General features: G+C 40.6%; 1 protein-coding gene across 1 annotated transcript; it reads left to right on the forward strand.

Annotated features, from left to right (window-relative positions):
- Positions 1-9,061: 9,061 nt before the first annotated feature.
- Positions 9,062-20,705, forward strand: LOC145438596 (uncharacterized). Its single transcript, XM_080315938.1, has 3 exons — positions 9,062-9,345; positions 11,650-11,817; positions 20,250-20,705. The coding sequence occupies exons 1-3, from the start codon at positions 9,208-9,210 to the stop codon at positions 20,430-20,432; spliced, it is 489 nt and encodes a 162-aa protein (XP_080172064.1). The 5' UTR covers positions 9,062-9,207; the 3' UTR covers positions 20,433-20,705.
- The last annotated feature ends 4,636 nt before the right edge of the window (positions 20,706-25,341 follow it).

Below are 25,341 nucleotides of genomic sequence, written 5' to 3' on the forward strand. Positions count from 1 at the left end.
TCAAATTCAGCCAGATCCTGAACATCTGAAACCATTACTTGAAATGCCAGTTCCTAACGATAATCGCAGTTTGAAACGCTATGGGAATGTTGGCATACTATTCAAAGTGGATTCCCTCTTTCTCCAGTAAAATCAAACCAACATGTCAAAATTGCGAATTTCCGTTGATAGGTATTCAGCTTGAAGCCATCAGTAAACTGAAAGGTGACTTATTACGAGCCTGTCCAAGTTGTATTTATGACGATGAACCTTTCCAAGTGGAATGTGATGCGTCAGATCTTGCGATCGGAGCTATCTTAAGCCAGCGGAGCAGACCTGTCGCTTTCATGTCCCGAACATTGTCTAAAAGCGAGATGAAATATCCAGCTGTAGAGAAAGAGGCGCTGGCAATTATAGAATCTGTCAGAAAATTGGGATATCTTTTGATTAGAAACTAGTTTCGCTTAATCACCGACCAGAAAGCGCTTTCATTTATATTTCGAAAAAGTCACCCGAGCAAAATCAAGAACAGCATGTTATCTATTTGGAAATTAGAACTCAGCTCGTTCAAGTATGAAATTTTTCATCGCCCCGGTGAGGAACATGTGGGGGCAGATGCTCTTTCTCGGCTGTGTTCCATTTCATCGTCGTCTGGAATGTCGTTACGGCAGATTCATGAAGCTTTGAGTCACCCTGGAGTCCGCAGGATTCATCACTTTGTTCGTGCGAAAAACCTGCCTTTTTCCATGGAGGATGTCAAAAACATCTGTTCCAATTGCTCTTTCTGCTCCGAATGTAAACCGCGTTTCTTCAAATCCAACCAAGTGAATCATCTAGTCCATGGGTGGGCAAACTACGGCCCGCGGGCCGCATGCGGCCCTCCACACCGTTTCGTGCGGCCCGCAAGAGTCTAAAGAAACTTATTAAAAATATTGATAAAATGCGGACTAAAAATCGAATTAATGGAGGGAATTGATTTAAACTTTTTCTTAGTACATTTCACCATGATAAGTATATGGAAGTGGTTCTCAAAACTGGGTGATGCACCATCCTATAGGTGGCATGAAATCATTTGAAGGGAGGCGCGACGCTGAGCTCAACTAAAAATTTCGCGCTAGGCACGATTAACAGCCCATTCTTTATTATTGCTCTGTATTTAGTCTGAATTTGATATTTAAAAATCTCTCAACCACAGTCGTCACCTTCCATGCCATCAAACTATCTGAGGTTTGCTAACAGCCTGGTTGCGTTTCGTGATATGACGACAAGGGCGGCGAGAAATTTATTACCATCATAAGGGGGCAGGGCGTGTCTTAAAAAGTATGAGAACCACTATTCTAAGGTAAATACTTCATACATCATTTTTATATTTAATTTCTTTCGTGACAACCCGATCTAAGGTCCACGCAGTCAGAAAGGTTTCAACTACTAAAGATCACAGAAATTCTAAACGAGATCGACATAATTCGGATCACGAGTGGGATTTCAGATTGGCCACTCCAATTTTAATTATTTCCGTGATGTGCTTATAAAAAACGATTCGCGCGTGTCTTAGATAGACTCGTTCTCTGTATGCGCAAAATCAAGCTATTAATATTTTATCTACACATAGTAGAAGCGTGTTTGAACCTAACATGATTACGATGGTGTCAGCATTGTGTGTCCTGGAACTGAACCAAAAGTGGAATTAGTAAATCTATGAACAGATCGCTGCTCACAGATTTAAATTTCAATCTAATTCATCTCTATAGTTTTGAAAAATTGGTTATTTAGGTCGACCAGCCTATGAAATCCATCACCACTGTTTCTGATCTGATATCATCAAATCAATGGTTGGATTGTTTTAAATAAGCATATATATTATCTCCATGTCCTCACTATATAATCAAATACCAATATTGCGTTTTGGTTTATAATCTCAATTTTATATAGTGCGGCCCGCGAATGGATTCAGATGTTGAATGCGGCCCGCCAGCTTAAAAGTTTGCCCACCCCTGATCTAGTCAAAGCCACGAGACCCTGGGAGCGTATAAGCATTGATTTCAAAGTTCCAGTCTCAGAGCCCAAACGTTTCATACTCGTCATAATCGACGAGTATAGTCGATTTCCATTCGCCTATGCGTGTCGTGACATGACTTCTGCGACTGTTATCAAGTGCCTCTCTTCATTGTTTTCCCTTGTTGGACTCCCCGAATACGTCCACAGTGATCGAGGTACATCATTTCTATCGAAAGACGTAACGGTATTTCTGACTGGTAAAGGTGTTGCGTCAAGCAAATCAACACCCTATCATCCAACTGGCAATGCTCAATGCGAACGTTTGAATCAAACCCTCTGGAAAGCAATTAAACTCCGTTTAGCAACTCAAAAATTACCTGAACGTATTTGGGAACAAGTCCTTCCTGATGCTTTGCATCCGATAAGATCGTTACTATGCACCTCTACTATAACTGTTGTCCTCATGACAGATTTTTCAGCTTTGAACAGAGATCCATGTTAGGTGTATCGATACCTGATTGGCTCCTGGGCGGTGGCACTGTGCTGCTACGGAACTTCGTTCACAACAAGAGTGATCCTGAAGTCGTCAGAGTAGAACTTCTAGATGCTATAACACCAAATATGCTTTGATTCGTCACAGGAACGGGACGGAATCAACGGTATCGGTCAAGGACCTGGCCCCTTGTCCACCTAAAGAGGACACGAATACGTCTGATTTCTCCTCTGACGAACCTGTGGTCGAGATGAGCCCTGGAGAATTCAATGATCAGAATCGTTCAGCTCGGGCGCCCTCAGATCAGCATTCTAGTTCTCCAGCCGCTGTTCGAAAGGACTGTTTCGATACGTCTATCGGTGGATATGACAACGATTCTCATATATCTGCTAAAGAGCCACCTGTCAAGAGGTCGTCAAGAATAAGACGTACGCCGGACTGGTACGGTGATCGCAGAACTTGACTACTTTACGTAGGGTTAATTCTTTAGGCCGGGGAGATTGTGGTGTTTTATGCATCCACTAGGTGTCTATCTTTGCGTCATTTCCTTTCCTGATTATTTCGTCTGTTTGTCCTTCAGTTAGTTGATCATTCTGGTTTAAGGCGTTTCGAGAGTAGCATGTATTTCCTGATTTACTTGCATTCAAACGTTTCTATTCTTTGTAGCTTATTCTACAATTTTAGTCGATAAATACCTTGAAAACCGTGTGTATATCAAGAGGGTTTTTTCTCGAAAGGTCACGACAGTATTCAATGATAGGCAAGCTTGTTCTTAATGTGCAGAAAGCAATCATCTCGCTTCCACATTACGAGGTTGAAATTGCATTATCGGGATCTGATGGAAACGTAATTTGAAAAAAAAACAGTAATGGCTCAAATACTTCGAGATGAGAGCAGAATAAATCGACAAAATGCCAAGATATGATGCCGCCACGTATAGGCTAATGGACATTGTCAAAACTTGAATCGACACTGGAACTATGTCGACGCGAGTATTTCTTCTCTCACAAAGCATCAACTATTCTCAAATGTATTAGTTACATTTATCTGATCTAGATATCAGCTTCTATTGTGCGACAACCTCTCTATAGTTCTGCTTCACATGATTAATTTATTTTCCGTGTCAATTCAACTTGAGGATGCTCTACTAATATCATCGTGAGCTATTCCCGACATAATATAACTCGATGAACGCAATGTCAATCTCAGTGGCGAGGCGACACTATGTAAAGCACTGGGACTGTACAACCGGATGAACTGGCCAATTAGTTCAAACTACTTGGTTTCTGATAAGAACGACCATATTCGACTATATTATACGACAAACTCTCGGATTGGCACATTGCGCTCGTTAGTATTAATTGGTGTTTACCCGCCGTGTGTCGCAAAGAGAATCACAGATTACGAGTAAACTGCAACTCGAGCTGGAATGGAAGAAATGTCAACATGGAATCCCATCAATTGGACAATCTATTTATTCCAACGCCAGTTAAAACCTAATTACTTAGTACGGTAATCCGTATTGAACTCAGAAGTATGTGCAACATTGATAACACATTTGTCTGAGCTTCCCGTCAATACTTTCTTTAATTTCATTGTCCTTGCGACGCAACGTGTTCCGGGACCTATATAATTCTTCGTACAAGGTGTTGTTATTACTATATCATGTGATAAGACATATCGATCGGTTCTAATTATTAACCAGAAGTGCACTAAACTTTGAAAGACACCATTACCAGCATGTTTACCGATATAGCTGCTTGTGAATCGAAGATAAGAAGCATGCTAGAACGTGAACTAGAATGGGTATTCGATTTTGCATCGCTAGCCAAAACAGGAAGTGCTTTAGAAATTTGTTTTTTAATAATGTTGGGCAACATCGGTGATGATTCCATGCTGAATGCAGTCTTAGGTTTTCAGTGTAGTCGACCATTCAGTAAGGCGTCATAACAATATGAATGAAGCAGAAAGTTCAAATGTAACGTTTATGCCAGTTGCAAATCACTTTTAACGATAACACATGGTCAAAACAATTTTTGCTGGTTATTTTTACCTAATTTGGGGCGCTGAATCCGAATCTGGCGTTACTTTTGAGATATTATGTATATAACCTTTTCTTATCTTTTCGGTTTACTGAAGTAGATTTTGCCTACTTGCATTATTTACTGAAGTGGTTATGTTTTCATACTACCTCCACTTCTACTTGTACAGTATTTTTGATGAACTACATACAACTGTAATTTGGATTTTGAAACGTAAAACTAGTGATGGAATAATATTGCACCACTATCACGAGTTTAGTGGTCATTGCAGTAGCGTGGTGAAGTAGCCCGGAATCAAGGTAACTGGCTGGGGTATATTTACCAATATCCAACCTATTCGTAACGTTATAATGGCCACTTTCATTATCCCCGGAAGTTGCATCTTGAGATTTCGTATATATCCACCTCAGAGCAACTGCGAAAACTATGCGATCCCGACCAAATAATCGTTTGACACATTCTGACTTAGTACTTTTCAAACCTTTCATCAATGTGTTCTCTCTGAAGTAGCTTTGTCATATCTTAGAAATTACCACTTGTACTTGAAATTGGGAAAATATGTAAGGGGTTATTTGTTGTTCTACTTAAGTACCAACGCTGATCTGTTCGACCACTTCTGATATATAGTAATATATTACAACAATTCCTAAACCGCACTGAAAATCCATCAGTTTAGTAATTTAACCATGCAAAACACAACTGACCGATTACAGTATCGATCAGATTTCGTAACTGTCGATATGGGATAGTACGACGTCGGATATCTATAGACATCTCCCTAGTACAGAGGTCTCAAACATGCGGCCCCCGACGGTATTTTGGAATTTCCAGTATTCAACAATAAATTCAAGGGCCATATATCTTTTTTAGATATAAGAACTTGAAGTTCACGCTTAAAATACTATAAAAATCACTGAAATCTCAACAAACTTCTTCATCACAGCACTTTTAAAAGCTACCATGTGGTAGAAGATAAGCTATTACGTCACATTTCTACTTCAAGATGATAAAACATCACCAGTTCATGATTCGTGACAGAAAATTATGTTTGGTGCGACCTTTTCGTAAAATTACTCGATTTCGGATTGACTGGGTGTTTAATAAAAACGAACCCAGTTGAGTCGGGTCAAATGATGAAATCAGAGAAGGACTTGCGACTTAGAACGGTAATCCTACGGACGCAACAATCTATGAAACTGGCATGGGGAGTAATATTTTATCAAAAGTTAGTAGCTTGCGTTGCGTAGGGTATATAGCTATCTAATCAGGTCAGTATGACAACCATTGGTATTATGTGACCTCCATGACGTATAGTTAGTTACATGCTGAGTGTTGCCTGTTTTCTTTATCCATGTTATCATCGGTGGCGAGTAAGGTAAGGCTCTACAGCTGTACCACCAATGAATTCTTCGCCAATTGGACATTTCTATTCCAGGGGTTCTTAACCAGGGTTCGTAGACCCCATCGGGGCAGAAGCACCACATCAGGGTGTACGAGTTGCATTGTGGAATTAGGCCTATATGCTGTGTAATGTTTTCTTGACCAATTTATTCAACTGGAAAATAGTCTTCACGCTACGCATGATTTGATGTGAATGGGCTTTCCAATTTTAATATAGGTATCATCAGAATTTGTGCTGAAAATGAACACATAATTTCAATGACAAAGTAAATGACGACAGGACCTGTGGGGTATATGAAGAATAAATCAGCAAAATCGTGGACATTATGCTTATTCCTTTCTCGGCATTTTTGACACTGGAAGGAAGAGATAATCAGAATTGGAATCATTTTGCGCTGTCTACGTCAGTATCTCTGCAAAGAAACACATCTACTATTTTGAAACTTGACTCGCATATCAGTTTTCTTTGTCGGGCAGCCTCCTTAAATTCTCGTTGGTGACGTACCGTTTGAACCGTGTGGCGTTTCATACATTTTCCATTCATTTTGAATCCGAGGAAGTTTTGCGAATAACATCATAAGATACTCTCTGTGCGTATACTGGCAGTTTTGGTACGCTCGTGGAATAGACTTTGATCTCCGATATTGCTACAGCTTTCGGCGATTTTGCTGCAAGCAAATTCGCCTTGTAACCTCATTGCCAATTATTATATATATTTAAATACATATGTTTATGGCCTGGTCGTTGTTGTTTGTTGTATTCATGGTTTTCGACTACTATGGTCATTTACACCAGACCGTTATTCCTTAATTTTGATTCCCACTTTTGGGCTTTTTATAAGACACCGCTTACGCGTGAGAGAACAGGATGAAGGGATGCATGCGTTTGTCATTTATCAGAATGTTCTAAAAATAGTAGCGTTAGGGGAAAAATTTTCAAAATTGTTCTCAAAGTCAAATTTTTTTGCCGTCTGCATTTCGTTTGTTTCGTAGATTTTGCACTATCGGTGAACTTATCATTTGATATTTTACAGCTTGTAGCCTACTTCATAAGCCTGCCGTTGTAAACGGTCAATTGTCTTCTCATTGGGAATCATAAACGGTCAAATAAAACAAATAGATAGACATGGTGTTATGGTCAACGTACCGCAATATCCTAACTGAAGAAAGACTTCCTAGGCATTGCGTCATTCTTATATTAAGAAGCGCATGATGAAAAATTGTCATGTAGACAACATTATGAGAATGAAGCAACACGGAGTGTCACCAGTAAGTGTACGAACAACTTGAGCGATGTCAGCTGCTGCTGTTGAACGTTCTTTCTCCATTCTTGACAAGATTCTTAGTAAGGACATGCACTTTCTACCCAGGAATGTAGAAAAGTATCTCTCGTTGTGCTAGAACAAATTTTAATTCGGTGTTTTCACGCAAGACTCGGCCCTTATCAGACTAGAAATTGTCCATTGATCTAATCGTACGCGGGAGAAAAGTGCAATATTACCTTTCCCCAACGTATTTCGATAAAAATGAATGGCTGACGTATAAGCGAGGATAAGGATGCCTTGTTATCCACTTTTACACTGCTGGTGCCAGGGGCAGTGTTCCTAGTTCGACCGAAATTCGGTGTCGTGATCTGAAGCATGTGGTCTACTGCAAACGGCGTCTCGATATTTCCTGATGTTCGACATTGCTCGGCTCGAGTTGACTTGTTTATATTCCAATACATCTTTTACCACTATAGTGAGCTTTTAAAATTCCTAAGTTGAAAAATCGATTTATGTCAACTTTGCAGCACTACTTAGGCTCCGGGCGTTAAATGTGCTCACGTTTCTCAACGCTCTAATTCTGGGTATTCCAGATTTCAATGGAGTCATGCTTGAACATTTTGAAACTATGGAATTACGCCGGGCGCAATAGGCCTACCGATACGAACTTTAAAATAAGCACTTATAAATTACTGTAGGCTACTTAATATTTTCTTTCGAATGATTTGAAATGCGTAAGCTTTGTCAAACATGTCTGATGTCTATACCCCATACAAACGGGTGTGACCACCACGAAGTCACATTTTAACATCGGAATACACTATTGTGACGTCATTTGGACAATTAAAGTCGCGTAGACTACTTGCCCCACCACCCTATATTGTCACGAGCCGCCACTGATAGTAAGACAATGGTCACTGGATTGACTATTACCGTAATTTTCCATGTATAATGCGCAAAATTTTACCGATTTTTTGCCCTAAAATAGGGGGTGCGTATTATACATGGGTACAGCAAGCCTTGAAAAAAAAATCCCACAATCAAAAACTTGAAATCACACCTTTATTCATGTTTGTTTAAATCGCGCATCACCTCTAGCCATTGGGCATCGTAATACGTGTTATAGAGTGTAACGCGCTGCCAAATAGAGAAGCGTGTTGCCAATTAACGAAAAGCGTGTTTCTAATTAACGAGTGTCGTCTGCAAAGCACGCGATCTGTTGCTGAGTTGGTTTGCCGTTTGTACGCGAGCGAAATTAGGTCGCTGATTGCTACAAGCGTGCGCGGCAATCCTTGTTGACTCATCGCGTCAACGACAGGCCTTAACAATCGCATACACAAGAGGCCATGTGCACGAGATATAATCGCTTGCGTAATCAGTCGCATCTCCAATGGGACTGGTGCGCCGACATAACCGTTGACCTGAGCAATCGCATCTGTAATTGTAATAGGCCACGTGCGTAAGATGACGTGTGTCGCTTGCCTGAGCTATCGCGTCGCCGACCTCACAGGCTTTGGCTACTATCTACTCTCGTTTAGAGACAATGCCGTGAATTGTATTATGATTAGCGATCATCATGTCATGATTGTTCGACAGTGACATCTCAAAACAGAACAACATTTAATACTAAACCGCAACAATTCATGTACTCATGTACTGAGAATGCAGGGTGCGTATTATACATGGGTACAGGCTTTTTCCCAGAATATACACGTCATTTTAAGGGTGCGTACTATACATGGGGGCGCACTATATTCGGAAAATTACGGTATTCAATATGACCCAATCATTTACGGAAGTTCCGAGTGCATTTTTGTGATAAAATTACTCGGCCTAATATATAATTCTTAAACGTAAGCCGTAAATGCAATCACATTGCTACGTATATTGGTAATTCATGTTTTGCGACCTTTCTGAAATGGGGAAGCATAGAAACAGTCATCTACTCAACAGAAGTATTGTAAAGTAATCCGTAATGGTAAATAATGCTTATTTTGTAGCTCACAACTCTGTGTATATTCGATGCAAAAATGCCTGCTGAAACTTTTCGTGAAATCGCAATGACACTCAAGACCACATGTTGCAAAAAGATACAGTTCCAAAACTGCGAATTGACAACAAGGAAGCTCTCTGAATTCTTCATTGGATGTAAAGACCACCATCTATCTGTAAGTTGAAAGAATGTTCCTGAAAGGCGAATTCTTTAGAGTGGGTGTTAACATCAGGGCGATCGTGATCAGTCGGTAGATTGCAAGATCCAATCGAGAGCATCACAATACAAACCAAATGGCTTATTGGGTGTAAGGGCAATATTGACATGAATTTGTCATTACTCGTGGGATTGACAGACCACGGAGATTTGTGCATCTGTGAAGTAAAAAGCGACTTACTACTGACTTGTGATCGCCCCTGGTCTGAATCGTAATAAAATAATCAAAGCTACTTCAATATATCACAGTGGTAGTTGAAAATTGGCTTGGATTCGCTCTGAATATGCATCAATCAATGATCCAGTTTGGACAATTCATGATATATATTACTTCCTATATAAAGTCGGATATAATCGTAAATTGATTGAAAGTTGAGTTTTGGGGCATGAGAACACAAATCAACAAATTACCGGATATGACGATTTCTAGAGTTCGCTATTTCGTCGACATATTTGGTGCTAAAATAGGCACATATTCGACACTGCAAACATGATCAAAATTTGCGTAAGCCTATCATGCGAGTTGGTTATCTTCATCTAGCCTACTCTATATAGCAGGGGTGGGCAATTATTTACGCAGCTGACTAAATCAAAAGCAGGAAATACGTTGGCGGGCCGAGTCAAGAATTTAAATGATAATCTGCGGCGTATTAGAATTACATTGTTCACACATGCTGCTCAGGATATGTATTGGTATTAGGCCATGAGAAAGTGATGGGTAATCAGCATCATGATTCAGAACAACGGTAACATCATAGTTTTAAACTATATTTTATTCCACAGACACGTTTTTCTGGTGAGACATTCAAATTACTTTAGGATATCACAATTCCTGTCTGGGACGCCGCCTCCGAAGTAGTGTGTAGCTTGGTGAAATAGCCTTGTTGTTGATGGAAACTAGCAGTGTTTCCCAAAATCGCCCTCCCCTAGCCGAGTGTCTATCTTCATGTTTTTCGTCAACAAACAGACTTAACATATACTCCACTGGGGCCTGCTCGCTACTGACTAAGATGATGGGTTCACCCCTGACTCCAGTATACCAATATTCAGTACTCCAAATCTTTTTTGGCAGTCGGCCCGCACCATCGATTGCTGACATGCCCGGACGTTCATCGCTTATGGGTGATGATGACTGGTTAAGCACGGACACTGGACAGTGATCGACTTGTGTTACGAATTAGGGATTTGGAAATGTATTGCGTAACAATTTGAGCGAGATGCGTGCTTTAGATCGCTGCCATATAGGGCTAAGAAGGATTACATCTTAATTTTGTGTGGTGCATGTGTATCTGTGCACGAGAAAAAAGAGACAGGTCCGAATTAATTAAAGTCCCCAGTGAATATATTTGTTAAGAAAAAAACAGGAAAATTGCTAATTCGGTAGCTAGTGTTAGCTTTGATCATTTTCTACTATTTTCACGTGCTGAAAATATCAGAAGTAAACTATGTGAAAAAGTATGTAGTGTACGGCAAACGGTTTCCAGAATGGGATTTGATTATTATCGAATAAAACGGCGTTCGTTACCTTGGTTTTGAAGAACGCAATGTTCAGATAGTATCTGCAGTCAATATTTACGGACCATGATTGTATTCGTATTGCTAAATCTACAGTCCCATATAAACCGGAACTCATATTTGATTATTTCACAACGTTCAATCGTTAATATTCTAACTGTAGACATTCTATTAGCGATCATTATATTCTATTCGCCATATCGTCAATAGTATTTCTTTTATTGAAAGTTTATGCAAGCATGTGGTATTACATATATGTGTGCAATATGTCGACAATGAAAATAAAAAATATATAAATTTATTGAGTAGATTGATATCGATAACGGTTACAGTAACAACTATATTTGAAAGAATGCTAACTAACTTTTATTACTTTGACGCTTTGTTATCTAGAATGGCTGATTGATTATATACCTGACTGTCAATTGAATTGGGTACCTAAAATGTATTTGAAAAACGAACGGTTGGTTCGAATTCACATCCATATGTTGAGCATGATCAATTAATCATATGTGACTGTGTGGTGCCTTTAGATGGTTGTGCAAATTGTCAATATAATTTAGAAATTATTGACTTATTCTTTATTCTGGTCTGCATTTATACGAATTCATTGATGCTTAGTTAGCATACAATTCACCATATCATTGGATATGTCGAAAGTATATTATATCAATGCGAGTTAGAATAATATAATATAACCAAATCAAAATCACTTTTGAGTATGATACACAATAGTTGTTTCATACAGCTCTCGAGACTGAACATCATGGATAGTACAATGCTTCCAGACGCTTATTACGACGTGGCAAATATCGTCAAAATCACCAAATGTACTATTCTGTATTTCCGATATTGCGATTTGTCAATACAGAAATTGGAAAGCTTGGGTAAGGGTTGCAAGGAAAGTCGCATCTTGGTAAGTTGATAATATTAAGAAACCTAATTTAGACAAAATTTTGCGTTCAAGTTTAAGAAACAAGAATTTAAATCGAAGCAGCGAAGAATGTAGAGTATATTGTCTCAAAGTGACATGTCCATGTGTGACATGTCCAGTTTTCAAATTTTGAAGGTCCATTTTTAAAACTTTTTAAAGAAACGGGTAGAGAGCCACTTTTCAAATTTCATTGATGCCTTTAGCCGTAAGAATGCAATATCGTGACCAAATAGACCACACTTTTACTAACCATTACTTGTTTACGTCAGTACAACTATAGAGTATGACTGGAGTGACGACTCGATTGTTCTCCCATTGTTAGCCGGCAGAATGGTCACGGTCAGATGGCTGCACCCAAAACATGATCGCTCAGCGCTTGTTTCTATGGCGTCCAAGGCGATTCGTCATGTATTTCTTGAAGCTGCGTCGGATTTAGTTGGACAGTTCAACATTTAGGTAGCGGTGGCGAGTGGTTATGACTAGTGAATATTACCGTGTAGCCTATGTTACATTTCTCACGAGATTGATGTGATATTGTGGCTTTGATCCTTTATAGAGTTTGCTACGTATATAAATATAATGACAGAAGGTATATAGAATATCTGGTTCGTGTACATTGGCTATTGTGAGATGAATTCATGGAAAGGACGACTGAAGAGTACTACAAAGTGAACAAGTGGAAAGATCTCGAACTATATCGATATGCAGTTCGCAATAGCTTTGATTGAAAATATATCCTATATTAACTGCAGAAATTCGAGTATGAATATAACAAATAATATCGCAACAGTCTTGTAGTCTTGTGTGCCTGTCCGATAACCGAAGAAACTTGAGTATGACTAGAACCAGAGCCTTGTGTAATGTCAATGTTCTGCTTGATCTCGGTTCACAATAGTCAGAGCTTACTCCTTGGAAGTATGCAAAATCGCACTTGAATGGAACTCGTTGTCATTGCCAAAAATACCCTGGAATTCGCTTGGAAGACCTCTGCCAGTGACATTAGTAGACAGCCAATGCACCACGTCAAGGTTTCGACAAACGCATTTTTTTCCCTTTTTTAGGTAGGGAATCTCAATGTGGATAGGCAGCATTTGCCACAGAGAGAAAAAACTACCATACTAACACTACCAGAAACTACATTCGCTTCATTTGCTGCATCTTTTCTTGGTCATGGATTCCTAGCCGACTTTTGTCCAAGGATTTTGATCAACATAGGCTTATGTTGTATTGGCACCTTTCCCTCTCTTTATAGCCTTACGCTGGCATAAACGCTGGCCTAAGGCATTTACTGAGTAACTGACTTGGCCAATAACTGGATTCCTGCTGTATCTCATCGAAGACCGCTGTTAACTTTTAACATTCGTGAATAATATTAATGAATGTCAACTGAAGTTACCCAAGATCCAAATGCTGCTTCCAGAACATCTTGTGTTAGGACTCTGGAAGATACTGATTCCATAACACCATTCAAAAGCCGAATTGCTAGCTTGCCCATATTCTTGGTCCATATTTGTATAGAATAGGGTTGCCATACGTCCGGAATTTCCCGGACATGTCCGGAATTTCACTGTTCAAACTGGCGTCCGGGAGGAATTTCTAAAATATGCCAAATGTCCGGAATTTTGAAGACTTGACGTAGGCTCATAATTTTTTCGTAAATCAGCATAAAAACAATATTTTTTGGGAATAGGCTATTTATGCTGATGCATGATATTTTTTTTTCACGCTGCGCGCGATTTACTATCACATTTATTGATTTTAATATGGAGACTACTACCATCGCAAAATGTGCAATAGAATATTAATAAAAACAACCTTTATTTACTGAAATAAGCCTAATTGCAATCGCAATTATATGAGAACGGTATATTCCTAGAGATCGTTAAAACCGTTTAAATGCTTTATTTAAAGATAGTGGTTCCAAACGGGGGGGTCGTCGGCCTTTATTCTGGGGTTTGCGAATATGTTTAATGTAATCAGCTTCCAAAATAGCCCGTGAGTAAGTCCGGGCAAAGGTGCTGACTTCTTTTAGTAATCAGCTCGTCAAAGTTTGATCTGGGCCACGGAACATTTTCAAATTAGAGACGAAGTCGCGACCATAAAAGGTTTGAAACCACTGGATGTTGGGTGTCTATAAAGCTCCGTGGTGCGCACCGGCATAAGGATGATAAACAATCTTATCGGTAGGAAATGAACATGACATAACGAAGTGCAATCCCGCTCCCTGTATTTTCGAACTCATCATCCTCCACCAGCTATAACGCTAACTCTGATCATATGGGCGGAGAGCAGTAGCTACATAGTAATATATGGAACGACCAATATTATTAACAGAATTCAAACAAATAATTTTACGACCAGATGCATATATCTACCGGATCCATATAGCAAGCACCCCCCCCCCCCAGAAGTTGCATCGATTACCCTATAGTGTGGGCTCAAAATCATTATATATTTGGGCGGGAGGAGGCTGTAAACATGTGCTTTCGGTCCCGGTTACACATCACACGGCCACATACTCCATACTCCTCCTGAACCGGATCGTGAGCAGCACCTCTGGTCTCTGAGCAAAGCTTTGCTAGTTTGACGTCATAACTCATTTTGAAATCCACTAGTGGGCGCTAAAGAGTGTCCGGAATTTGGGTTTCTGAAATATGGTAACCCTAGTATAGAACTCTGAACTTAGTGTTCACTTTTGGCCTTCTTGAAATTGGATGTAAATTTCACCGAGTTGTTCCTAGTGGCAACTAGAGTGGAACCACATAGTCGGGTGGTTATAATGAGACCTATGAACATGGAAGTATTTCCTGCCAAAAATCTCAACATTTGTAACAGATATGCAGTAAAATATAAGAATACTACTCGGAATTGCTTCGCGGGCCGGATGAAATCGTCTGGCGGGCCGGATGCGGCCCGTATCTTTGACACCCCTGCTTTACATTATAGTAAACCCCACCGTGATAGCAGTAGCAATTGTCAGATTGGTAAAGAAATACCATGACTTATAGAATTTCAACAATAACAAAAAAGCAAAGACTTTCAACAGCATCATTATTGGAACAAGAGGTTTGAAAGTATAGAAAATGGTGCTAAAAGAGCATATTGTTCATTTTTTTCAAGCTATCTCGCAAACATTAGGAAAATTGTGAGAACAGATGTTATTCAAGTGTTTCACTGCCTTGTCCATGACATCCTCAACCTCATTTAGATCTGAAACAGATTGAAGGGATACAGCATGAATCAATATGTTATAGAATGGATCACATTGAATTGCCTCAAGTACCGTGAAAAAATATATATTTTTCAGGGGTTTTGCCATTTCTTTACTGTGGATAACATAAAAGCGGAGAACCATGCCATGAAACTGTTCAGACGGGCTCTTCAATCCATCGTCTTTCTTCTGCATCACTTTAATGAGGTTTCCCGATGGCGCTGCAGTTGTTAGGCATGTGGCAATTGCTTCGTTGGCTTGCTTAGAAATGGCTCCCAAAAGCACTCCACCAATATATTCAAGTATGTCTAAAAACACGTCAAAGTTTTTCCATGGAAAGGCAAAGTATAGGCCATTTACTTACTAGATTCCTTGCTGTTGACTCCTCCAATCTCTGTGATTGGATGCTGCTCTTTACCGCAGACGAGAGAACCAAAAATCTTCAAAAGTAATGCTGAAGCTGGCAATTGTGGCAAACCCAGAAACTTGTTAGCTTGATGGCAGGATATTAGAGTAATGTTGATAAAATCCGTCAACACCAATTTTACAATATTCAGAATGGAGTTTTTCCACAAATGGAACAGCTTTGGTCATGTCTAGTTCCTCGAATGATGGGGTGCATTCAAAGTATTTTTTGCTATTTACACAAGCCCTCTTCAAAACAGCAATTACAGCATCCTCAGATATATTCCAATTACTGGTGAGAACTTTATGATTTTTGTAATGTTTCTTCAAAGCTTTCACAGTAGGAAAGGATGCTTCGCATTCCTCACAAAACACACCCTTCAAGATATTGAGTCCTTCGAAACATTCTTCAATTTCCATTTCAGTTAGTCCCTCCCAGTCATCCCCGAAGGCCAAAGTGATGCGGCCGAATCAGCCATGATACCGACTTCTATGCGTGACGAAGTATGATCTAATTCTGGCGAAAAATATAACAGAGGATACACGGTATTATTCACTAGTCATAACGACTCGCCACCGCTACTTAAATGTTGAACTGTCTAACTAAATCCGACGCAGCTTCACGAAATACACGACGAATCGACTTGAACGCCATAGAAACAAGCACTGAGCGATCCTGTTTTGGGTGCAGCCATCTGACCGTGACCATTCTGCCGGCTAACAATGGGAGAACAATCGAGTCGTCACTCCAGTCATACTCTATAGTACAACTATAGAAATTAAACATGGAACGGCAACGACCGATATTGCAGCTTCGTTCCGCTTCGCCGGGGCTGGAGTGGAGAATCGTTTTGCGTAAGCGACTGTAGGATTTCTGGCAATCCAAAAGCCATCTTCCCGAGCGCAGAAATTATTGAATCTGGTCTTGATCGACAGCTACTGTTGTACCGATTCCGAAAATATACATTAAAATATTGATCAGGCACTGATCCACCTAGAATCTGTCCTTCAAGTCTGAAATATCGGCATTGTTTAGAACAATGGGGTAACCGCAACACAATGACCATAACAATGAACCGTTGCGACTCTCCGATTGTTCGAACAATGCCGATATTTCAGATTGGAGGACGGATTCTAGGTGGATCAGTGCCTGATAATTATTTTACTTTATATTTTCGGAATCAGTGCAACAGTAGCTTTCGATCAAGACCAGATTCAATAATTTCTGCGCTCGGGAAGATAGCTTTTGGATTGCCAGAAATCCTACAGTCGCTTACGCAAAACGATTCTCCACTCCAGCCCCGGCGAAGCGGAACGAAGCTGCAAAAGCGGTCGTTGCCGTTCCATGTTTAATTTCTATAGTACAACGCTGTGCTCTCTAACTTGGGCGACTGGCATAGTTCCATGAAATAGTACCATTTTATTCAAAAAATACAAATATCATTATCATCAATTTAAGATTATTTTCAAATATGAGCTGCCCCCGATAGCCGAGTACGCTTTTTAGCGAACAAAGAATCAAATCAATATTGGGTCTAGCCAGCGAGACACTGTACACCAGTGGTTCCCAACCTTTTTCGATGGCAGGGCCAAATTTAGAATTTCAGAGTACGGCCGGGGCAGCACGAATACCAGGGCAATGAAAGGAACCCAAAATAGTCACCAATATATGAACATTGGCATTGTTCCGATCATTCGCTTGACGCCATTGGCCATTGCGTTGCCGCGCTCCCGTTGTTCAGAACAATCAACCTTTGTTGGCTATTTCGGAGTAGTTTTATCGGCCTATGGCGAGATTTCAATTCATATTTTTTGAATCAGTGCGACACTTGCTTTCGATAAACACCGACATATCAAATTATTTGGACGCTTGGGTCGCTAGCTGTAGAGGACCACCAATTATGATGCTTTTTGCCGGCCAAGCTGTACGCATCTCGTCGTATTCAATCATGAGTCCCTTGTTGCACATCTATCCGTTAATTAGTTATCAATACCCTGGGCCATAACAGCACTTCGTCAGCCCCCCCCCCAAAAAAAAACGTTTCTCTTGGGCCCCTATAGGGTGATAGACCGAACTTCCAAGCCCCCAGACCCCCTCAGGCTAGATGGCTGTTTACCGCTATTCGTCATCTAAATCGGATGCCCGTTTTAGGCAGCTTCTCACGACAAATCGCGGGAATTACATATATATTGGTATCAATTTTTATCCTCTCTCTGCCAACGTATGCCGAGTGAGTTGTGTTTGAAAAGGTAGGACCACTCAATAATAATTAAACATCTGCGGGCGTATACCCGGTGGCAGGAACGAAACAGCACTTCGTCAGGCCCCCCAGAACACTTAGGTCTTGAGCTCCCATAGGGTGATAAACCGAACCCCGTGTCGTTGTTCGCTTCTGCAACGAAATCAGGATCCCCGTTTAGTGAGCCAGCGCGGTGTGCGATAATTTTCGATAATTCAAAATAGGTCAATAGTAGCGGGAATTGCATATATAAATTGCTATCAATTACTTGTCCTCTCTGCTCACGTAATCAGATTTACCGGTACAGCTGAGTGAGGTGTCTTGGAAACTGTAGGGCCCGTAAATAATAATTAAACATATTCAGACGGGCGGACCCGTTGGTACAACTTCGTTACATGATGTTATTTGGTATTTCGTGACCTCCAGACTGCTATATCAAAAAATATAGAATCGCCCAAACGTACTAAACTAAAAGATGCACACGATTTCAAATTGGTAGTTCTTCACTGGCACATAATTCTTCCCTGCGCGATGGTAGCCTATTTGTCTCGTGACGTTCAGATTGCCAAGACAGGAACATTCGGCGCCAGTCATTTAGGCGCCTATGATCAATTATACCTATATGTATTTTGAATATACATAACGAAGTTTTCGGTCAGCGTAAGGGCAGTCCTTTTCGGCCAAGGTTTTCTCGCTGCCGATCGTTCTCGCACACTTCTTGGAGTCGCATGTTACATGGCCTAAAACTTTATATGTCTTCGTGCGGCGTGGCCCGGTAATGGCTAACGCCGATATGCCCACTTCTACAAATCTTGCGTATTTTAACTTGGTCGAAGAGTACCCAATAATTATGGTACCTGAAAACTGATAATCGCGCGCAGCGCAAAAATCTTTGAAAAAGTTGCATAAAATTTTCTAAAATACTCTATAATTTATGCTAGTTCACTGAATAATTTTGGGCCCCCTTCGAGCTCGCTCCCCCCAATTGGGGGGCTTGGGGTGCGGCAGTTACGGTCCCGTCAATACCTCTAACTATATGTAGAGGTACCGCCCGTTCAAATGGAAAGTTACGGCACATTGCATTAAAACAGCAATGACGTAATCTTAGCAGTCTACTCACAACTTACCTGCAATCCTAATCAAAAACTCCAGACTCCAATCCAAGCAAGAGTATTTTATAAATATATTTCTTTTCATAGATCAATTTATCAATATTTTTGTGGGGGCCGCATGCGGCCCTCAGGGCCGCGGTTGGGAATCACTGCTGTACACTGTATTGCAAATCTTCATCTTGTGGGGAGCAATAAGATCTTTTTTAAGCGTCTCGGTCATTGCAGTGTTAAGGCAATTGCACGTCATGGCATTATGCCAAATTGCCGATTCATATCAGCTGATTCTTACTCGATGGAATGCTGTAGCAATTTCAGCTAGCGAGGAATAATGATGCGAGGCACAAGATAATAGCCTATTTTGCAAACAGCAACAACAATATTTTAAAACTGAAATCAATTACAGCATTTCAAAATGCTTTACAATGCGCTCTTCCAAAATCTGAAATATGACCGCGGGCCGCGTGTTGGTGACACCTTGTTAAGGGTAAGATACGTTTAAGCCAAACCCAAGTCAGGAAATATAAGGGATTAGGCAATTAGCTAAAATTCGGTACAAATATTCGACTCATGCTGAGTTCATAAACATCGTTTCGCTCAGGCGACATCGCCCTCTTTCAGATGCTTTCACGCCCCCAGTTTGAGAAACACTTGCATAGAACCTCACAAAAAGGTTCACGTTCACACGAAACAGAACTTTTCAAGGGTTCCAACCATCTCTTCTTTTCTACGTTTCTGATTGGAACTGTCTGTCCATACGAAGGAGGTTAGCAAGAATAGAAAATGAACGTTCAAGTGCAGCACCTGTATGCTGGCAGTATTGAAGTTCAGCGTATAGTGCTGGAGTTTTAATTACAAAACCCGTTGCTTCATACCGGTGATGTTGTCTACATCGGAATATTTAGACCCCAACATCTCGCGATCCACCATACGTTAAGAACGACTGTGCTATGATAACCAATGTCGACCACGCAGTCAAGATTCAGATTTGAGATATCGGCGTGAACTTGTAAAAACGTCAGACTTACTGAAATTTCACTCTGTTCTAGATGGGATTTTCATCGCACCAAGTCGAATGATTTGTTTCATTCGGCCGTTTACCATTCACTATGACTAGTTAATTGGTCATCTACAACAGCAGGCCTATAAACTACTACAATGCGTAAAATGTCCAATTATAGGTTCACCGACAGGCAAAAAAAACTTTTGAATTCTTAAACTTCGTTAAGTAACGACAGTTCCAAACAGATGTGCTCCACATCTAACATTTTGTGAAGCAACGCCAAATTAAAAAGTTAAGGTCAAAAGTTTTTCATATATATTTTTTTAATGTCAGAATATGCCAAAATTCTGATTTTGATAGGTCAAAAAATAAGCGCCCGATTCATAATAAAGGTATATTTCATTACGTGATATGAATATAACAAGATCTATACATGTTGATTTCAGATTCCTACACTTGGGATTGATTGGTCGTATATAACTGCAACTGATGATCATATATCAATTCTGTGCGACTTGATGGCGGTTGTTGGGGAAATGCTGGCTCTATTTAATTTGGAAATTGATGCTAAAAGAAAGCAAAGACTAATAGATACACTTCACCTAGAAAACTCTACGGTCAGATTCTAACTCCGTACCGAGTGTTTAATTTTTTATTCACTGCTACCTTGCATTGGTAATCCATCCACTTCTCGAGTCGGCAGGGAGTACTCTCGTTACGCTCGGCGACGGAATTCTTTTGATCTACAAACTGGAAACTATCAGGATCACTCGCCTTGTTGCGCGTGTACCTGTACAAGTCGTTAAAACGTCGTTTCGAAAATCTTTATACCGCAGCTGTACTATCGTCGGTTTTCATCATTTAGTACTGATGAACTTATCGCATCGTTGTCCCATGCGGAAACTATAAATTACCAAGTTTATGTATCATAGGGTTATCATATTTTGGAATCGGGAAAGGAGGACACTTTTTTCAAAATATCAAGACTCAGGATTGTGAAGTAAAATTCGGAAAAATTATAAATTAAAAAATATAAATTTTTCCCGACATTGCGGTTGGTTGACTAAAAAGGACTAAAAAACGGTCAACTTTCCGGCCCAACTCCCGAAATACAGGTTATCTCCCACATTCTCCGTAGGTTAACTGAAAGAAAAGTCGTCACATTTGTTTGAACCAAGAATTTCTCATTTAGCGTCAGTCAAGTCCATTCACACTACAATCTGTCCATTATATTTGCTCTAAAACCTCTAAAGGAAGACGAATTGCCAAAAAGGAGGTCATTTAGGCGTCCTCGAAGGAGGACATCTTCAAAAACCCTAAAAAGGAGGACAAATCCTCCTAAAGGACTATGGTAACCCTAAGTATCAGTTCCACTGTGGTCTCTGCCCCGAAAATTTCAATTACCTCTTTACCTCGGAATCAAAAATGCATAAATAGGCCTACTACACACGCACGTCCTCGTCGTCCAAGCATCATATATGATCGACGCGAAATACGATGGCTCTATCAAATAAGCCGAACTTAAAGGTATTCAAGAGTATATGTCTCGCCGGCTATCCGCCAGTCGACGAGCGTGTCCACATTCAAGTCGACACACAAGCAACTTCTGCTGAATGAATACTTGTCAGCCCTCTACTTTACCGGACCACGACCGGACATATCGATCTCGTCTACCGTCGCATTCCACCTAATTTCGTCGCTTGTCATTTATGTTGACTTGATCACTTTTCATTCAGTGTGCATGCCTAATTTTAAAATCGCCTACGCCAGCTGTGTGTCTGATTTCAAAGACCACTCCAGGCCGTCTCGACACCTTCCTATCTTTCATTGTATCACTGTCTTGTGGTGTACCGAAAAGATTAAATTGTTAGCGATAAATTGAATTGAATTGAACATTACTGAAGTTCCCTCTTTTAGCGACAGGTTTCCTTCACTATAGTTTAGACACAACCAAATCGCACGTCTGATTGCGCTTGGTTCACAACCCTTCTCCATTATTATGACCAAAGGCGATTTGTGCCAATATTTGGGCTGGCTTTTCAACCCCGAAATTTGATAAAAGCCGGGCCAATCGAAAGATATTGCGTTTTTTTTTCGGAATTGCCGGTTATTCGTTGCCCATAGTTCTCGCAGCCCCAAAATAATAGTCGGTGCGAAGTACAACACACCCCGAAGAAACATTGCACTAGTGATGACGATTTTTGATATATTTTATCGCTTCTATACGGGCGTTGAGTCCTGGAGCGATGCCGATGTGGTATCCTTGTCTTGCAAGGTTCGCACTTGGTCCGCGATATGGAATTACCGCGAATTCTTCAGCCTACCCGGCTATATATCGAGATCGTTCTAGATCGACTTATAGTAAGGGAAACTTATGAAAATCTGTGAACTATATTGTTACCAAACAATTTCTTCACCAATATGTTTGTTAAGGTGTGTAATAACATGTGTTAAAATGTTGAAGTTCAACTCTTGTGGGAAACCCCCCAAAAAAGCTGTTAAATTTGACGAATTAAAAAAAATTTAAAAAAATTAATAAATATTTATCGCCCATAAGTAACTTAGGACGTGTTTAATAATGGTTTTCTATGATTCTCAATCGATTGTTAGCACTTATAATTCACTACAGGCTCTGCTTTGTGAATTTGACGAATTAAAAATTAAATAAAAAAATAAAAAATAAAAAATCTTTATCGCCCATAACCATAAGTAACTTAGGACGTGTTTAATAATGGTCATCCATGAACCAAATAATAAATAGAAATTTTATTCTCCTGTAGAAAAGCGGTTAGTGGCTGGAATTGAACCAAATTTTTGTGTAGGCTCAAATTAGGTAACCTAACAATTTTATCAAGTAGCCAGTACGATTGGAGAAAAAGAGTCATTTTTGAAGAGCCCTACTGTATATTCGGTTGTTGCAATCTTTATGACAACTATAGCTTCTGAACTGCGATAGCTCATCAGGCTCATATCTATGCACGCCTAATGTCCATCCGTAATCGCTGGGGTTCGGAGACAAGTTCTGTAAAAGAATCAAATCCCGGGTCTGCAGGTACTCGCTGAGTGAACGTTATGAAGCTGCACCCTCTGTTAGAGGTAGTGTCTCTGGTTTTATCACTCCTGTCGCTATCTTCCTTGAGAACATGTTGTATGTTTTGGTGAACTGCTGTAACCCTCAAAGACCAGAATGAAATTCTGAAAGCAACGGCCCAGATACTGCGCGTAGCTTGGGTTATTGTTGGCAATTCCTTGTCATGTCTGACGTTGACCGCACTTCACCATGTACAGAAGCCATCCATCACCAATTATGAGGGTCCAGCATGGTTGATTAGTCAAATCAAGTGGTTCAGTTAAGGCCTACAAGGTTGTATTCGAACATTTTGCCTTGGTAGCCTTGTTCATCTTCTGATTTTTGTTGCTGAACATGGACAACGGGAAAGGAGTGAACTCATACTGTAAGCTTGTCGCAACATCCTTATCCCGCAGGTTGAAAATGATAAGTCGGTTGAACAACTCCAATGAGTCAATGTGAATGTTTTACTCGTAAACCTTGGGACATTTTCTTTGCGATGACAGGGCTTTTACCCAGGGTTGTAACCAACTCATAAGGCTCCGAGTCACAAGTCAATCTCAATTTTATAGTTTTGACTCGAGTCAGGTCGATTCACTTTCAATTCACCACCGAGTCAAGTCCGAGTCCAAGTCAGCGAGCAGAGGGTTGCGTCTGAGTGATGGTATTATGGCTCGAGTCCGAGTCCAAGTCATTGTGTTGATACTGCTCAGTTTCCAGTTAAAGCCATGTTAAATCCCCTTTTTTATAACTCTGTTTGGTGATATCGAATGGTTCGCATTTCTAATATACTAGTTTTCCTCACTTTTAGCAGTTTCTGGTCGCATTTTCAAGTGCAAGTAGCCTACTATTAGACGAAATCCCAAAAGTTTGGCTACTTTACTATTCTTCGGAATTACCATAAAATGTAGGTCTTGGCCGTCTGAGTCTCGAGTCATATGACTTGGTTCGAGTCATGCGCAATGACTCGAGAAGTCGAGTCAATACTTAGGTCCGTATTTTTAGAAAATGGCTTGAGTCAAGTCGAGTCATAAAAAGTCGTGACTCGAGTCATTAAAACCCTGCTTTAACCTTTGACATGACAACCACGGTCCGCGTCACTGACTTTTCATCCAGGTTGATCTGCATGGCTAATGGCCTTCGTAAATTCAGCTGCTCCCTCAGTATTTCGACTACGTCATCAACCGTATACTTGTGAATACAGTTGAGAAATACCTGGGCAACCCCTTTTATCTATCGTTGACGAATGGCTTCATTTCTTCAAACCATTTTAGGGCAAGTTCAATCGCCCCTGCATCTCGCTTCATCTGTGTCTTTGTAAGCTCTCTGTGAACGGGTACATGTCTACTGACGTCCTCCTCCATTCGCCGGTTGACATATGACAGATGACTGAGAGTCGGCACCCAACATCTGTGGCCAGAAAAGCTGTTGCTCATTCTTCCTCTGCGGGTTCACCAACGTGATTCCCGTGGGCGGCAGACGTTCCAATGCAGTGGGTCTCAAATTGGGGGTGGGGTTCGTGGAAGCATCTGACGGGAGGCGCGAAGCCGCCTGAGAGAAATGATTTTCTTGAACTCGGAATGAGTTTAATTTGTGCTGAAACCTCCAGTTTCAACAATGGAAATAATCCTAATGAGGCCATTCGATTTGAAATGTCATAATTCCCCCGTACCATCCACACACTGATGCTAGATTTTGAGTGATACCGAAACTTGCACTAATCAGAAGATGTCCCTGAATGAAGTGTAACTGCGTGTAGCTGCCATTGGTTTTTGATTTAGGTTGTGGTCAGGTCCGTTCGAGCTAAGATCAAGTGGGGTAATAGAAGGGGTTAGGCACCAATATCGCTAAAATATCTATGTGCTACATGTTATCATTGCACATGGTTATGTTTAATAAATTATTCAACTGCAACTACATATTTGAGAAGTGTCTCGACAGCCATAATACCTCCAGTGCCACCAAACAATGCATTGGGGTTGCAAACATTGGTTGCTCTTTTTAATACTTTTCGATATGACGATAAGAGGGGGGCGAAATTTTTTAGCAAAGGGCGTGCCGAAAAAGGTTTTGAGAACCGCTGATGATGGTCTGCAGGTGTGACGCATCTTGGTAACAATGCAGGACAGATTCCCATTGTGGTCTGCGAGTCACTCAGTTCTGATAAAGACATTGGGCATATCTACCATGTATTGGTACTCCACCCAGAGTGCAGGTGTTCTTCCTCTTTTTGCGAATCGATTGAACGTTTCTTCAAACCTTCGCTCAAATACTCGCAATACTGGGTCACAGTTTCTGGCTCCCATTTTCCCACCACCCACCTTTTCCATGAAGGACTTCATGTCACCACGTTTATCCTCAGTTAAGGCCATTTCCGTGGTATGTTGATAGATAGCTGCATCGGCGAGGAGGTGAGGAGGGATTGCCTTGTCAAAACATCCTCCATCCATGATGTGGATGCTTGTTGT

The sequence above is a fragment of the Botryllus schlosseri genome, chromosome 1, assembly GCF_051294905.1.
Source record: "Botryllus schlosseri isolate E-star chromosome 1, Bs_hap1, whole genome shotgun sequence".
Taxonomy (NCBI): domain Eukaryota; kingdom Metazoa; phylum Chordata; class Ascidiacea; order Stolidobranchia; family Styelidae; genus Botryllus; species Botryllus schlosseri.

What these genes read in the sequence shown, in the direction of transcription:
- LOC145438596 (XM_080315938.1), top strand. Translation starts at nt 9,208, where the DNA reads ATGCCTGCTGAAACTTTTCGTGAAATCGCAATGACACTCAAGACCACA. An exon ending in GTAAAGACCACCATCTATCT is followed by an intron (nt 9,346 to 11,649) that starts GTAAGTTGAAAG and finishes TGTTTCATACAG; the next exon opens with CTCTCGAGACTGAACATCAT. An exon ending in GCAAGGAAAGTCGCATCTTG is followed by an intron (nt 11,818 to 20,249) that starts GTAAGTTGATAA and finishes TGTTGATTTCAG; the next exon opens with ATTCCTACACTTGGGATTGA.